This window comes from Mytilus trossulus, chromosome 5 (genome assembly GCF_036588685.1).
Source record: "Mytilus trossulus isolate FHL-02 chromosome 5, PNRI_Mtr1.1.1.hap1, whole genome shotgun sequence".
In the NCBI taxonomy this organism is placed as follows: domain Eukaryota; kingdom Metazoa; phylum Mollusca; class Bivalvia; order Mytilida; family Mytilidae; genus Mytilus; species Mytilus trossulus.
In genome coordinates this window covers 63,398,792-63,417,513 of record NC_086377.1, presented here as the reverse complement: position 1 = coordinate 63,417,513, position 18,722 = coordinate 63,398,792, and the positions used below count along the sequence as shown (strand labels likewise).

The 18,722-nt window shown below is 33.1% G+C and overlaps 1 protein-coding gene across 1 annotated transcript; it reads left to right on the top strand.

Annotated features, from left to right (window-relative positions):
* The first annotated feature begins 1,089 nt into the window (after positions 1–1,089).
* Positions 1,090–18,035, top strand: LOC134719791 (uncharacterized transmembrane protein DDB_G0281039-like). The gene is made up of 5 exons (XM_063582752.1): positions 1,090–1,199; positions 7,527–7,662; positions 9,208–9,378; positions 12,065–12,229; positions 16,651–18,035. The coding sequence occupies exons 2-5, from the start codon at positions 7,556–7,558 to the stop codon at positions 17,555–17,557; spliced, it is 1,350 nt and encodes a 449-aa protein (XP_063438822.1). The 5' UTR covers positions 1,090–1,199; positions 7,527–7,555; the 3' UTR covers positions 17,558–18,035.
* Positions 18,036–18,722: the final 687 nt, after the last annotated feature.

The window sequence follows — 18,722 nt, the reverse complement described above, 5'->3', positions numbered from 1 at the left end:
ACAATTTTTTTTTTATTTTGTCTTTGACTTGTTAATATCCATCTGATGCAATGCAAGCTCCTTCTATTTTTACGGGGCAATAATTAGTTGTAAAATTCAATAACAAATGTTAAAGCAACCATATAATATAGATATTCTTGAATACCACAAGTACATTATTTTTCAAATGATTTCTAATAAAATTAAGAATAGAAATGGCCTGGGAATTTGTAAATGATACATCATCCCGACAATGTTTAGATATTAAAGAGAAGTTAACAGCCGAATGTGACTTCAACGCAGTGCTTGAGAAAATCCCACCTGGCCCCTTAATAAAAATGTGTTTTAGTTCAGTGAAAATGGACTTCATACTAAACTCCAAAACATACTAATAAACTAAAATAAAAAAAACAAACAAACATACAAGACTAAAACAAAGTCTTGAGGCTCCTGACTTGGCACATGCGCAAAAATGCGGCGGAGTTAAACATTTTTTTCCCTGTAATACCACTGAACCCTCCCCTATACTTCTAGCCAATTAAGAATTAACAAACACACTGCAATACGCACAGTAAAACTCAGTTAAAAATGATTCCAAAAATATTCATTTTTCAAATTTAGATCTCCAGTTGAATTCTTAAGAAACCCAATGAAATACAGAATTTGTTTGTTCTTTTGGCCATACATATTTTGAATAAGCTTTATTTTAATAAGCATTTTTTTTATGGAAATATTCTTTATAAAGCACAAAGGTGTCAGTATTCACCTCAGAAACTTACAAAACCTTTGAATAGACTTATTATATATGTTATTTTATCTATGTCCTTTAAATTTATAAAGTGGATATTCTCATTTATAAAATGGACAACAACACAAAACAAAAATAGATAAGAATTAGCACGTACGGACCTGTACAGGTGCTTGAACAAAAATTAAAAAAACACAAGAAGACCGAATTCAAAACGGAAAGTCCCTAATCAAATATTAAAACCGAAAGCAAATCAAACGAATGGATTAACAATTAACTGTCCTATTCCATTAAAGTGCTAAATAGGGCGAACGGAAGTTGGGCCGAACACACCCGGATTCGGTTAGGTTGCTTAGCGAATACGTACACTTCCGGTGACTGATCATTGATGATCCACCAAAAAGCCCTAATCGAATGTGGTGCAACTGGCTCTAAGACAGCCTGTCATTGAACTTCTAGAATAGTTTATAGGGTAAAAATGAATATTCGACAGCTTTGTTCATAAAATCATACTCGGAATTAATGTTTTCACTTTTGCCAACTTTTTGTTGCATTCTTTTACCTCAGCCACTATCAGCGAGTGCGTGTTACAGTAGTCCAAATAACTATGACGTCTGGTAAGGCTATTTTGTTAAATCAGGGGCGGATCCAGGCCTTTTAAAAAGGGGGATCCAGCCATATGTACCAATTCAAATGCATTGATTGTCCAAAAAAGGGGGGGTTCCAACCACTGTAGTCCGAGATTACTCTGACGTCCGACGGCTCTTTAGCCATAAAAGCTGGGGCCGTGGGACGTCAGATCTTGTCCCATATCAAAAAGTGGATATTTGCCCACCCAAAATAGATGCGCTACTTCCTCGCTTCTGGAGCCGACTGAGGGCCTTGGAATTATATAAATCGGGCATCAATCTCTTCAGTTTTCATTTATCTCTTTATTTATGTAAGTTTCACCTACCTGTCAAACCTTCAATTTTCTATATTTTAACATTTTTCACAGAGACCCATGATTTCTCCATTTTTGACTTTGACTTTCAAATGGATGTCAAGTTACGAGAGATTTCGTGGCCTCGAGACTCAAATATGCAAATATTTATATTTTGTTACCTCCTTTGTAGGAGATCGATGAATAACGTTTAGAAGCAACCACGTTTTTTCACCTCCTATTACAGGAGATCGGTAACTAGCATTTAGTTTCGACCACGATAACAGTCGGTAGCTCTCGGACATTTAGGTAACTTACAGCGTAAATGAACGAGGTGTGACATTATGGTCATTTGCACTGTTTTCCTCGTGGTCACGTGATAATCTTTGAAAATGAAAGGCAACATGGAGAAATCATGGGTCTCTTTGAAAAATGTTAAAATATAGAAAATTAAAGGTTTGGCAGGTAGGTGAAACTTACATAAATGAAGAGATAAATGAAAACTGAAGAGATTGATGCCCGATTTATATAATTCCAAGGCCCTCAGTCGGCTCCAGAAGCGAGGAAGTAGCGCATCTATTTTGGGTGGGCAAATATCCACTTTTTGATATGGGACAAGCTCTGACGTCCCACGGCCCCAGCTTGTCTGGCTAAACAGCCGTCGGACGTCAGAGTAATCTCGGACTACAACCACTGGAACCTCCCCCTGGATCCGCCACTGTAAATGTTTAAATGGATAGTTGATCATCGTATGGATAGAAACCAGTGCCTGTGTACAGTGTGTGGCCATAAGTATTTTGTCACTTGAGATTTTCCCCTATATATTTTAGGCGAGTCTGCCCGTACCCGCATGCGGGTACAAATAGTCAACTTGCAGTTCTAGTCTGCACATACCCACATCCGTTATTTATTAAAATGCCATTGAATCGGGAATGAAACGTGAAATATTTACAGAAATTATCAATAATATTGGGATTTCGTGTAGAATGAGTGAAGAATATGAAAAATAATATTTTCAAATTGTATTTATTAAATAATGATACATAAAAACATTGCAAAATTAAATGCACAATAATGGAAAATGAAACTGTACAGTTCCTGGAAAAGAAAACATGCATATGATAGAAATTTATACAATTATAAAATTTAGACAATAAAATTTTAATAATTTAAAAATATACCCATGATGATATATTTTTAAAAATAATCTTTTAGTGAAATGTAAGACAGAAACTGAAATTTTAAAATATATAAAACTACTAAAATTAAAGCTTGAGTTTATAAAAATTAAAGAAGCAAGTAATAATATCAATTTAAACCAATTATTAAAGAAATTAAGAATGTCTTCCCCACAGTTATAATATATCACTCTCTTCCATTTTTAAGAATATTTGCTAACTGAGTTAAAACTGTTCACTTACCTATTTATATACATGATACATGTTTCAATTCAATGTTTATTGTTTATTAAAGTTTCATCTCTCAACAATTCTGAGTAGTTTTAATCAATTTATTCACTAATTGCAACAAATTCCGTATATATTTCATGTTTCATTACCGATCCAACACCATTTTCTTATGAAACCAGATATGGGAACGTGCAGCCTAGAACGGCAATTTGGCTATTGGTACCTGCATGAGACTTATAATTTGCATAAAGTTAAGCAATTGATAGTTATCTAATTTGCATGGCAAAAATCCTCAAGTAGTCCTCATGTCAACTGACCCTCAACTGATGGCCAGCAAGCCGTCAATTGGCCCTATACTGTTTGATCAACTTGGGGCCAGTTGAGCCATGCAGTTAGCCATCCTATCATTTTTCTGTATGGGTAAAGTATATATTTCAATTGGTTAATTATAATTTCATGTAAGTATAGGTAGTTTTGTTCTTACTAAAAATGTGTGTATGTTCCTGGCCGTATGAGTATTTTTCAAAATACACATACGGTCGGACCGTGCATGTACGGTCTGACAAAATATAGAAGTTAGTCAAGTTTATCAGATACAACTGTATGTAATATATCAAAATAACTCATACATGTATATCAAATACATTAAAAGAGTTCAATAGTTATTAAAATAAAAACTAAATATTTCAACTATTTAAAGTAATCACGATTATTTGATCTGACAATCTAGCTCCTGTATTTAGCATGTCAGTAATTCGTTAAATGCAGCCCAGTACGCGCATTGAAATTGAAGTTACCAGAAGTATTTTTTTTAACTAAACATAATGTGGAAGGACAATTCTTTTAGAAAATAAAGGAACTTTACAAAAAAAAAATGCATATGGACCATAATTTGGTATTCGGCCTTTGGTTTCTTTTTGTATCCTTTTTTATAAGTTCTAAAATTTAAACTTTTATTTAGTGGGTTGTGTTGGTGTTAGAATAGTATGAATGGAACAATTGAGTTTTTCGAGAAAAAATTAATACATTTTGATTCACCATTTTCGTGACATGAAACCAAACAGGAAACCAATCTTTATTTTCTTTATTTTGCACAATATAATTCAAAAGGCATAAATAAACACCATTACTAGTGTTACTTGCTTCATGTTAATATTTAAAATCTATTTTTAATGTTATATTAAAGTTTTTTTTAAACCTGACAGGAAACCATAAGAAACCGAAAGCATTTTTTTAGTTTTATTTTATTGCAAAATCTGCTTAAATTAATCTGAACAGTATACTTTTTCTTAAAATCCATCTTAAATGTAACAGTATTATAAAACTCCTAAATATGTGCTTGTTTTGAAAACAATTAGTACATTTTATTCAGAATTTTCCATATTTTCTCCATTGATACAGGATACCATAATCGTTGAATCATGATGTTTAAGCAAAAAAAATGTATTTATATTTGGTTTTGATTTTCCAGTTAATATATACAATTTATTCCAAATCATTGGCAATGTAACATTCTTTAAATCCAGTAAAGAAAAATCCTTTAACTTGGAATTAAAATCTTTAAAATAGACACAATGTGATACTTGTGACATGTACACCATCTACAGGGTTTCCACATTTTAACCTATTTTAGTGGGCTAAAATCAATAAAGTACTTCCTTTCAAGTCATGCATGCTAAAAGTTTACTTCTCCTTTGACAAATTTATTGCGTTTCTGATAAGTGTTTGCAGAACATGAATAAAAAATATTAATTAAAAGCTGTGACAGGATTCCAACTTTGTACATTCCAATTGTAACGGTATATTAACATGTATTTTTTATTAAATTATATTTATTCACCTAAAATATCCAGTAATATTTACTGCTGAAGTTAAATCAATCCAACGAGCATTGGTACAATGATAAGAGACGTAATTTCGATTGATTTTTCCAAGGACTCTTCACGTCATTATCGGGAAACGAAGTGTGTTCTAACGTCTGTCAAATATGAAATCGATTTTGTCAAGTCATTGGGCATTTATTTTCACACAGGATCGTATGTAACATTATGCACATAGGAAAAATAACAGACCACCGGCGCAATCTCTTTGACAATTGTATTTTCCCCTTTTAAACAAGACGAAACAAGTCTATAGATTATGTTTACTAACATCCCGTTGGAAACAAAAACAATGTTTAGACCTAGTATTTCGTACATCCGGCCGTAATGGCGTGATCACATGCTAGTCACATGTTTCACGTATGACCGGAAATGGTTAGAACTTAAGGACAAAAACAATTTTAATAAATAATTGGACTTCTGTTTCGTGTAAAATGTAACGCATAACGGCAACGTAATTTTCTTACTTAATTATTACGACGATCAAAACAAGAATGTAAATCATCTCGGATTTACCTGTTTGAACATCTCGCGAGAGTTCATATTTGCATATTGTTTTTAAGAATTCTATTACAACAAAGCAGATTACATCATCTAAAAATTGCGTTATGAAATCGGACGCAAAAATCACGCCACTGTTCTTACATCTGCTACATAAATACTTATAGTTCTTGGCATTTTCTTCTCACTATTCTTATTGGTCGATGTTCTTTGTTATTTGAAAGCAAAAGTTACGAATTTGCCGGTGACGATTATCTATAAATCAGTCAGCGTTATGCTCTTCGGAAGCAATAAATAACGCGAGAAACGACACAAAAATACGGTTGTAGAATCTTTGAAATTCGTATATTTTAATTTTTTTTCTAGGGAAGTGTAGCATACACTTGTATGTTGATAAAAATAATGGCATCTTTAGATGTAGTTGCAACTTTTCTTACAGTAATTCACATTTTATCACTTTTCTATAGTTATAGGAAACGGAGCCCAATAGCAAATTATGGTCCATATTCAATGGAACATGCATAAACAAAATATGTTAATGTAAAAAAAATGACGTTCCGTGTGAAAGCAAGTGTCACCTTGAGCGAAAGTACCTAAATAGAATCCAAGGATATACAATTAAATAAATATTAAATTACATTTGCTCGCTTATTCACTTTACACATCTTTTTGTAATAATAACAATTTGTATAACTAACACAAAAGATTTTGATAAATGTTTGTTTAAATTTAACCCATATGGTCCCTAATTAATAAACATGTATGTTAAGCTGGACCATACACGTAAACTCATACGGCCTGACCTTACGAGTATGTTCGGACGGTACAGATATGGTCTGACCGTACGCATATGGTCGGACCGTACGCGTATGGTCCAAATACTCATATGGTCTTGAACATGAACAATACACATGATACATGTGCCAGTTGATTAAAATATTAAGGTCAAAATAATCATGAGGATTTCAACAATCTAGTGACTGTATTACTAATGTCAAGAAATAAGTCATGTATGTGGTTCCCATGAAAATCTTTAAGAGAAGCTACCTGCTTTAAATGTAGGAAAATAAAACATTTTGTATTTGAAACATTTCAAATAACTCATTTAAAATCAATCAATCAATGTGTATGTTAATTTCTATTTTGACTGGGCAAATATTTAGAGGAATAATCATGATTACAAATACTAGTAATTCCATCATCATTAACTATATGTAGTGGTTACAAAACAAAAACAAGTATATGAGACAAACTATCTCTTCTAACATGTCTAAGGGGTTTTCTCAGACCTTTATAATATAAAAAAGAAGATGTAGCATGATTGCCAATAAGACAACTCTCCACAATAGATTAAAATCACACAGCAATTAACATATATATGTCACCATAGGGCCTTCAACAATGAGCAAAGCCCATACCCCATAGATCATGTTTATCTGCATCTACATTTTTTAGCTCACCTGGCCCGACATTTTGAACTACTTCTAGAGAACCACTGAATGGAATGAAACCAAACATTGCATGAATGTTCCTTATGAGGTGCTGACCAAGTGTGGTTACTTTGTAGCCAATCCATCATTCAAAATAGCCACCAGCGGGGGGACTTAGTTTAACATAGAACCCTACGGGAAATGCATACAAATGACTTCTTTTAATAGAACCACTGAATGGAATGAATTCAAACATGGCATGCATGTTCCTTATGAGGTACTGACCTAGTGTTGTTACTTTGTAGCCGATCCATCATTCAAGAGGGCCGCCAGCGGGGGACCTAGTTTAACATAGGACCCTATGGGAAATGCATACAAATGACTTCTTTAGAGATCCACTGAATGGAATGAAACCAAGTGTTGTTACTTTGTAGCCAAATTTTATCTTTTTTTTTATATGATTTCAAAAACCCAGGTAGAATCAGGTGAGCGATACAGGCTCTTAAGAGCCTCTAGTTTTTAGACAACAACCTTTTAATATTTATGAGATTTATAACCCTATATCTTTCATAATTGGTCTAATAATGATAAATTGTAAGTGTAACAGTTCTCCATGGTTTAATTTACATATTTGATCATTGGTTTTGTTTATTGTAGATTTGTTCAAGTTTTAGGAAAATCTGAACATGCGTAGAAGTCAGCGTAACGATTATCACAGACCTAAAAGGATTAATAGGAAAAGTAATTTCTGTGAAGATGATATAAGTAATTTCTGTGAAGATGGGTTTCACTCGTAAGAATAATTATTTATTATCTGAGACTTATGATAGGACTGGGTGTGGGTTTGTCATTTTTTATACTCCCTGCGGTAGCAAAGGGGGCAATAAGTTTTACCCTTGTCCATCTGTATGACCTTACATCCCTAAGTTTTTCAACCAGATGTTATGAAACTTATATACAATGCTTATAGCCACATAATACAGATCTAGTAAAAAATTAGATGGCATCAATTTTACCTTTCTTGTTTATACCCCTTGTAAACATAAAAGTTGTTGAATTTTGTGTTTCCTTTCTCTAACTTTAGTTTGCTTTAACCAAATGATTTTTTTGTTTTAAACTTATGCACAATGCTTATTACCACAAAATACGGACTAAGCTTTGGGGTGTCACTTTTACTGTTCTCAAGTTTTGCCTAATTACAAATGGAAAAATTGCTGAAATTTTTGTTTTTGTTCTCTTACTTCAAGTTAGTCTCAACAAAATATTATAAGACTTATACCCAATGCATATTACCACATAACTCAGCTCAATTACAAATTTTGGTTAGTGTCACTTTTGCTGTTTTTCAGTTATAAGATTTGGTATGATTGCCAATGAGACAACTGTCTACAAGAGAACTATAGGTCACCACACAGCCTTCAACAATGTGCAAAGCCTATACCGTTTAGTCAGCTATTATAGGCCCAGATATGACACTGTAAAACAATTAAAACGAGAGAACTTAAGGCCCTATTTATATAAAAAAAATCATAAGGGTTCCAAAGAACCCAGTATCTTGCATACTTTTGCTGTTAATCGCAGGCTCAACGAAAAAGAAGAAAAATGTCAATAAAAATATTCCTCTTGATACTACATGTACTACCTTTGACTGTAAGAAGCTTATTTTCATGTTTGGTAAAAATCCAGGATATTTTATGAATTTAATAAATGTTTTAAAAACTTAAACTTCAGACCGTAATGTTAACTGGCCATGGAAGTCCATTTATAAGTAAAACACAAGTACAAAATTTTAACAAAATTTCCTTCTAGATACTTTTGATCACAAACAAGTTTCTGTCCAAGTTAGTTTTGTACAAATTCGAAAGTGTATAAGGAAGTTATTTAAATTCTAAAAACTTCAACCTCAGTGACAGATTGAATATGTTGAGAAAATCTAAGTCCATGGTGGTCATGGACACATTCCCATTAGTTGAATTTTTGACCATCTTTCTCTATTCTTTATTTTTTGCCTGTTATCCTGGATTTAGAGTTGACATTAAACTCAGGTTTTAATTAATCAAATTTGAATGAATAACGAAGCATCTTAACAAATTAAATTTTTTCTGTGACAATAAGGGACCTACTTTATGATTTTTATGGGGGATGACATTTTATGTAAAAAAAGTCAGGATGAACTAAAAGAAAAAGGCAGGACCGAAACCTAAAAGAGTGAAAAATAAAAAGGCAGGACAGAGATTACAACTAAAAAAAAATGCAGAACAATTTTTTTTATCCTAAGCCCCCCATAAAAATCAAAATATAGCTCTCTATAAACATAAACTATATCTTTGTTCTACAGGTCTAAGGAAGATGATATTGCCAATCATTCTATGTCAAAGATTCAAGGAAATGAAAAGAAGAGACCGTGGGGTGAGAAAGTCAAGTGGCAATTCAAAAATGACAAACAAGACAAATTGAGAGAAAAGCAGGAAGGTTACACTTCAGGAGCAATATACAATGATCCCCTAGGGTAAGTGTAATACAAATCGAATATTTAAAAATCAATTGTTCAGAGAAAGGTCTTTTCACATCAAATTTATAAATTATTGATGAATTAAGCTACTTTAGGTTTACTCAAAGTTACTTTTAGCATCCAATCATTATGTTTCTTCATACTGAAGGTGTCAGACAACCAATTACTCCTTACAATTTAGAGCATATGTGAAAGTAGGCATACTCTGACAAAAAATAGTGCAATAGATGTTGTTTATTTAAACTAACCACCAAATTTCCAGAAATGAAACTTACGGTGAAAGGGAGATATATTTAGACTACTGTAAACAAACTTAATTTCGCAAGCGATTTATTTTCGCGACTTTTGCGAGTAGAAAAATAACGCGAAATTAAATCGTTGTGAAGATGTAAAACTTAGATCTTATCTTATCAAACTACGTCAAGTGAATTAGAAAATCGCGAAACTAAATAGCCGCGAATTCGACTATCTGGGGATAAACCCGAAATAAAGTATTCGCGAAAATAAGTTGGTTTACAGTATTTTGTGCCAAAATTCACTTGTCTATGACTTTGCATTAACAATTCAGGATAAGTGCGCTACATAGTAACTTAAGATTTTCAGAAAACCAGGAGTTATTTTTGTAGTACATGTGTTTTCATGATCAGAAATTTCTTATTAGACTTTAAACATTGGTTGAAAATTGGCATGTAGAAAGGTGATACATGTACAATTCAGGATATACTGGTTTCATTGAAGTTAAAGTTAAGGTAAATAAAGGCAACAGTAGTATACCGCTGTTCAAAACTCATAAATCCATGGACAAAAAACAAAATCGGGGTAACAAACCAAAACCGAGCGAAACGCATTAAATATAAGAGGAGAACAACGACACAACACCGAAACGCAACACACACAGAAACAGACCAATCATCAGACAAAACACCACAAGAATAACAAATGTAACATGAAAACCAAATACATGAATTTGGGATAGACAAGTACCGTGCCACGGTAAAATATTTATAAAGCTGTGAAAATTGCAAAGTTTGGTTGAACAGATAGGGATTTTTAATTGGTAGTCTGACACCTGAACAAGGAATTAAAGTAAAAAGTGTTGCTTTCTTTTATGGTTAAGGAAGAGATCTCATAACAATGAAAACAGTGTTTTGGGAGATATCTCATACAATAAAAAATCTTTACCTCAACACAGTCAGTCTCAAAAGTGCATTAAAAATTAACCTGTTTGATATCGTATGCAAAAAAACTAAGCCATTTCTTGCAAAACCACAAAACAGGTTTTTAAAGGAGTAGGTCTGGTAAGACCACTTTTCCGCCCAAAAATATAGCAGTTTTACAAAATTGTTCAAATGTAAACTTTAAATTGATCATTGGATAGTGGAATGGTTATGCTACATAAATATTGGCCGTTTTTGACAATACAATGCACATATATTGGGTACGAGCACCAATAAGTCATGCTAAATTGCTGAAATCTTCACAATTCCAGCATTTTATTAAAAAAATTAGACGGTTTCCGAGTGAAACAAAAGTGGCCACATTCGTGTTCATCTCAAATATTGAAATGGAAGTTGTATTTGATGATAATAAATAACATATATAAAGATTGAGGGTGAACACGAATGCGGCCACTTTCGTTTTTGACAAAAACCATCTGAAAAGTGACATTTTTTTCGCATATTTGGTAGATTTTTCATATTCGACCTTGAATCGGATCGTTTTTTATGACTAAATAAGTTGAAATCTTTCACATAAATTAATTGAATCATATGAAATAGACACTTTCGTCAGATGAAACTGAAATTTGAGGCCAAAATCTGTCCTTACCGGATCTACTCCTTTGGCAGAATAAAAATTAATTTATCAGAACAAATACAATAGGTAATACAAAGAAAAATTGAAAAAACTAATAACTGAAGGATCCAATCTGCAACAGTAGGCACTAGACCAATGCCACAGATAAGCAAAAAAAGCATTTTGGACCAGTTTGTGCTACACAAGTTTGTATAGACACATAAGAATTATGTTAAAACATTACAGTCTTCAGTAGTAAAAAGTACTGGTGCAGATGGAGGTCCGCAGTAGCCAGGTTGTCTAAGTCTGTCTTCCATCTTCTGTATCACTAGCCGGTCATCACAGATGTTTGAGCCACACATCTGGCAGGTGCATGCAACTCGTGCTGAATGTTGGTGTTTCACTTCTATTATATTCAGTTCTTAAAAAAATCCCTCCAGACTGTTTCATAATTTATTGGTTGGAGAGATAGGATGCACTTAAATTGATTAAATATGAGTGGTTGTATTTTTCTTAGAATTTTGTATAAGAACTATGAACTTTTATACATGAAATGAACATTGAGGCAATTTTTACTCCTCAATGCTGTTCAATTTCGAAAGCAAATATAAAATTTAAATCCTGGTGTCTATGATGAGTTGATATACATCTGACTTTGACCTCATTTTCATGGTTCTTTTTCTCAAAAAAACGTTTTCATGGTTTGGTCTGTTACTTGTGTATTATAAGCAATAGAGATCAACATTATTTAAAGTTTATGAGATACTTAGTACTTGAAGTTAACTTTATATTAAGAACTAGCATCACATATGCAATAATTAAAACATGAATGTTGGGAAATCTAGCAACCTTGTTGAATAAAAGTATTTTTATTATTATTTTTATTCAGAAATGGAAGTAAAGAATTGAATAGACATTCCCAAATACTCACACCACCCAATAGGGACAGTCCAACCAGTGATGAAAAAGAGAGGAATAGGCGATCACTTATTCTCACACCACCTGATACACACAGACAAACAAATCAGGAGAGGGAATGGTTCAAATCATCAAAGTAAGATTCTTGTCTTATTTAGACTAAGCAAAAACATACGGTATTTGTGGTTCCAGTAACCTGACTAAACTACTGACCCTAAAGAACTTTTTTTTTCTATTTCTCAAAAAAAAACTTTAAACTATCAGATTTTGTAAAATGTGGATTTTTAATTATTGAATACACAAACCTGAATTTTTAGCTCACCTGGCCCGAAGGGCCAAGTGAGCTTATGCCATCACTTGGCGTCCGTCGTCGTCCGTCATCTGTTGTCTTCTGTCGTCGTAAACTATTTCAAGAATCTTCTCCTCTGAAACTACTGGGCCAAATACTTCCAAACTTTGACTGAATGTTCCTTTGGGTATCTAGTTTATAAATTGTATCCAAGGTTTTGATCTATCAATAAACATGGTCGCCATTGCTAGAAATAGAACATAGGGGTCAAATGCTGTTTTTGGCTTAAAACTCAAAAACCAAAGCATTTAGAGCAAATCTGACATGGGGGTAATATTGTTAAACAGGTCAAGATCTATCTGCTCTGAAATTTTCAGATGAATCAGACATCCCGTTGTTGGGTTGCTGCCCCTGAATTGGTAATTTTAAGGAAATTTTGCTGTTTTTGGTTATTATCTTGAATATTATTATAGATAGAGATAAACTGTAAACAGCAATAATGTTCAGCAAAGTAAGATTTACAAATAAGTCAACATTATTGAAATGGTCAGTTGACCGCTTTAGGAGTTATTGCCCTTTATAGTCAATTTTTAACCATTTTTCGTAAATCTTAGTTATCTTTTACAAAAATCTTCTCCTCTGAAACTACTGGGCCAAATACTTCCAAACTTTAACTGCATGTTCCTTAGGGTATCTAGTTTATAAATTGTATCCGAAGTTTTGATCTATCAACAAACATGGTCGCCATTACTAAAAATAGAACATAGGGGTCAAATGCAGTTTTTGGCTTATAACTCAAAAACCAAAGCATTTAGAGCAAATCTGACATGGGGTAACAGTGTTAATCAGGTCAAGATGTATCTGCCCTGAAATTTTCAGATGAATCAGACAACCTGTTGTTGGGTTGCTGCCCCTGAATTGATAATTTTAAGGAAATTTTGCTGTTTTTGGATATTATCTTGAATATTATTATAGATAGAGATAAACTGTAAATAGCAATAATGTTCAGCAAAGTAAGATTTACGAATAAGTTGACCCCTTTAGGAGTTATTGCCCTTTATAGTCAATTTTTAACCATTTTTCCTAAATCTTAGTAATCTGTTACAAAAATCTTCTCCTCTGAAACTACTCGGCCAAATACTTCCAAACTTTAACTGAATGTTCCTTAGGGTATCTAGTTTATAAATTTTATCCGAAGTTTTGATCTATCAACAAACATAGTCGCCATTGCTAAAAATAGAACATCGGGGTCAAATGCAGTTTTTGGCTTATAACTCAAAAACCAAAGCATTTAGAGGAAATCTGACATGGGTAATATTATTTATCAGGTCAAGATCTATCTGCCCTGAACTTTTCAGATGAATCAGACAACCTGTTGTTGGGTTGCTGCCCTGAATTGATAATTTTAAGGAAATTTTGCTGTTTATGGTTATTATCTTGGAAATTATTATAGATAGAGATAAACTGTAAAGTGAGCAATAATGTTCAGCAAAGTAAGATCTACAGATAAGTCTTTCTGACCAAAATTGTCAATTCTTGCCCTTTAAAGACTTTTTTCACAATTTGTTCATCATGTTGACTTACTTTAAAAAATCTTCTCCTTTGAAATCGCTGTATCAATTTCAGCCAAACTTAGGCTAAATAAGTTTCATAGTATCTATTATAAATTTTATATTTTATTTCCTTGTATGTCAAGAAACATAGCTTCTATGGCTAAAATAGAACATAGGAGAAAATGATTTTTTTTTTGCTTTTGAAGAAAAAAGGACGATCCAAAAAACATTTAATAAATTAAAAAGCCAAAATAATCATTGATGAGAGATTTAACCAAAAGAATTAAGGTGAGCGATTCAGGCTCTTGAGAGCCTCTGGTTATTAGAAATATTCACTATGGTTAAAAATGCAATAAATTTTTTTAACAGAAAGTAACAAATATAACAAAAAACATGACATGTCTAATCTTTTTACAATTAAACAATTTTGAATAAATGCAGAACATCTGATAGACATGATAGAGGTTTGTTTAATACAGTAATCAAAGATTTTTATTATTATTGAGTATTTTGTTAAAAAAGGGGGAGGTATTTTTTACATATGTCATGCTGTATCTCCAAAAAAATTATGATGATTGATTTATACACTTCTCTGTTATATTAATCTTCAGATGACTGTATACATTTAGGTTTTGTTTCAAAATTTTATTTTAGTGATATTTACTTTTTTGTTAAAACAAAAGAGGACAGGGGGTTTACATATCCCACTGTATCTCAAAAACAATGTATGGTTATTGCTAAATACTTTCTCAGAAACTATTTATGATTATTGCATTAAACTCCCACACCAGACGTGGGGGTATCATGCACTCATGGCACAGCTGTTCATTTTTACAATACATTCAAAGTGCTTTGAGCAGTTTTCATTAAACTTTGGTTCCTGGTTTATATCTATGAAGATAACCTCCCTTTATTTGTTGATAGTCTAACAACAGATTTACTAATTATTGGGCACAGTGTTTTGCACAACAGAAAGAAATCTTTAATTGAATATAAATTTAATGCATATAACCAATATCAAGTTCTTTGACTTCATTAATTCAGAAACCTATAATATGTCAAATATTTGATTACAATCCAAAGTCAGACCTGTATCAAGCTTGAATTTTGTTTCTTTTACCTATTATTTGGGTTGCAAATCCAAAGACAAGAAATCTAGAATCTGCTTAAATTTTTGTAAATGATCTTATGTAAACTATTGAATATTAACTCCCAGTCTCACTAGACCACAATCGCAACACGCTCCCCTCAATCTAAAATAAATTTAGATCGTGGTGAAGTCGCGGTATGAGCAGCATGAAAAAGTGAATTTTTGTTACAATTTCACTATGTTACTACGTCCTCACTACACTTCTACTACGGACATACCATGAGTCCTATTGCAACATGATCTTACTGCGATTATAACATGTTCTTACAAAGATTATACTACTTTCAAACCGCCATCTTACTACGTTCTCAGCAATAACATCAACATTTTGTCCCATATCAAAACAGTTCAATTAATTCTATTTCTGATTAATATGTAGATTTCTCGTAAACAATACGTCATGCAACCAAAATCTATTAGAACATGTGGGCGTGGTGTTAGGGGTTGATGTATAGGCAGAGGGAACAAAGTAACGAATCCTGATCAAGCAGAGATGTAGGACCGACCAATCCAACCTAAATTACAACATATTGCTGGTCCATAAAGCTCAAATGGCAATATTTTAGTGACACAGATATGTCAATAGATATAGGAAGATGTGGTATGTGTGCCAATGAGACAACTCTCCATCCAAGTAACAATTTATAAAACTGAACCATTATATGCTAAGGTACAGCCTTCAACATGGAGCCTTAGCTGTCACCAAACATCAAGCTATAAAGGTCCTGAAAATAACTAGTGTAAAACCATTTAAACAGGAAAACCAACGGTCTAATCTACATAAGAACGAGAATCATGATTGAGCCGTTAGAGCAAATCGATAATTACATTCAGACAAACAAATATATATTTTTATGTGAAAATAACAATGAAAATGATGGTGGTAGTGTGAACATCGTCAGGTCTTAAGAAGAGCGTGATGAGGACGGCAAGGGCATGTTAGAATCATACTATGGTCGTGAACAGCGTGGTAAAGCCGTTGTGGAAGCGTAACAGTAAGAACATGATGGTCGTAGTAAGGTCGTGATAACGTCGCTTTGAGATCAAAACGCAATCTTGCCGAATAGAATCACACTTTCACTACGATTGTACAGCTACCTTTGCAATCTTACTATAAAATCTAAGTGCGCCTCTATTACGCTTCTACTACGACCTGATTTCGCCACGACCGCACCAAAATATTTGTTTAACATGTTCAAAGTTGGTCGAGCTGTTCATGATCTTAAAGACTTCACCACGACCGTGATACGACCTTACTTCAATCTACATGATCTTACTACGATCATCGAAATTTGCATTTTTTTCTCAGATCGTAGTGCGATGGTGGCCTATTGGGACTGCGGTATTATATGATAGGAAAAATGGGCAAAGTATTTTATCCTCTATCATTATGGAAAAAAGCCTTTAAGGGTTGATGTAAATTCCTAAAACCTGACCTAAGTGTATAAAAAATGTACTATATACTCATTATTTTTGTGTGATACCAATTTTTTGGTTTTCATTTGTTCAGGTAATCCATGAATTTGAAAGATCAATATAGTACAACAAATTGGTTTTTTTTTCAGATTTTTGAAATCTGGTATGAAGAAAGACTTACCCAATCAATTAGACCATTCAAACATACTGACAGAGACAAGCCATTCAAACAGACTATCAGTTCAAAGTCACTCGCATGGACCAGCAATGTCAAGATATACTCACGGACCGGCTGTGCAAGGCCATTCGCACGGACCAGCCATGTCAAGGCATTCACATGGACCTGCAATGTCAAGCCATACACACGGACCGGCAATGGCAAGCCATTCACATGGACCAGCATTAAACAGAGCAAAAATTCAAAACAGACCATCTGTTCCGATCAATACGAACGGAACAACAATTCCAACCCATTCAAACAGACCAACTATCCCAAGGCGTTCAAGCAGCATTACAATGACAAGCAATTCATACAGACCAACAATTCCAATCAATTCAAACAAATCAACAATTCAAATCCATTCAAACAGACCAACAATTTCAAGCCATTCAAACAGCATTACAATGGCAAGCCATTCAAATATACCAACAATTCCAATCAATTCAAAACCAGAAATCGCAAGACATTCACACCTATATCCAACAGAAAGCTATTTCAACGGACAAGAACTTGAAAGCCTTTCACAAATACATCCAATGGAAAATGTTTTAGTTGGACAAGAAATGGAAAGCCATTCACATTTATATCCAAAGACAAGCCGTTCAAACAGACCAGAAAGAGCAAGTCAATCAAACCTACCTGCAATTTCAATCAATTCAAACACACCCAAAGTGCCAAGCTATGCAGGTCTACCATCAAAGGCAAGTCATTCAAATAGACCGACAATGGCAAGTCATTCAAACAGACCAGATTTTGGTAGCCATTCAAACAGACCTGATTTTGCAAGCCCCCTTGTGGTAAACCATTCAAACAGAACCATACGTTCCCATTTTTAAAAACTCCATTTGGTATCTGGTGCATAACATTTCTATAAAACATAATTTTAGCTGGTGGTGTTTGCCTGGACGGTATTTTCTATCTTAAAGTAGTGTCATATACCTTCTCTTCATTTTAGTGTACTGTCGATGACATAATTCTCTCACAAAATCTTCTATTTGTATCATTCTTGTACTTATCATAATGTGTAGAAAGAATTAGTGTATTTATAACTAGAATACCAACATTTTTTTTGGGGTGTAGTAATGACTCACTTAACCAAGACGCTTATCTAATACCTTGTAACTAATAAGACAAGAACTTTTAGTTTGATAATCTAATAACAAAACTGACACCAGTATAAGACTCAATGACAATAATTGTAATGTTAATATTAGCTACTACTTTTTGTGATTCTAGTAGCACTAGCACAGCTCATATAGAAACATTTCTGTTGTAGTTATTCGGATCATTTCCAACTTAAATCATGTAGTATCAAAATATTTTGGGTGAAGCTTAATTCTGGTTTAGATTGTTTTAATTTTAGTAAACAAAGCACTTTGAAAATATAAGTGAACTAAAGTTTGTAGAAACAGTTTGATAAATATAAGTTCTCAAAAACTATTAGAAAATAATAAAGATTTCATAAGACCTTTACAGATGGCTTATAATTATACATTCTAAATATTTATAAAAAGAAAAATGGGGGTCAATGGGCAAATGTTTTAAGGCATTAAAAGGGATAGAACAGAAGATTCTGAAATGTGACAAAAAATCCAAAATATGGCAAGCAAACACTCTTAAGGGTTACCAGGGGTTATCCAGACAAGTAAGCCTTTTTAAAACTTAAAAGATGTTGAGAAATATGTCCTCTTATTTAAAACAAAATTTCCTTGATATGGTTTTAAATGCAAACACATAACTGACAATTGGACTGTTCCCATGAATGGTATCACTTAAATAACCATAACAACACTTATATGACGTGAATATGTAGAACAAGACAACTTATTCAGGGGTTTGAAGCAGTCATACTTGAGTCTTAGAGGGAAAGACAAAAGAACTTATTGGATTTGATTTGATTATGTGTCAATGGAACCAGTAAATTAATTTTACAGATATCGAAATTTAGACATAATGGAAATTACAAACATGTGAGATATTACATAATAAAGCTATATGAAG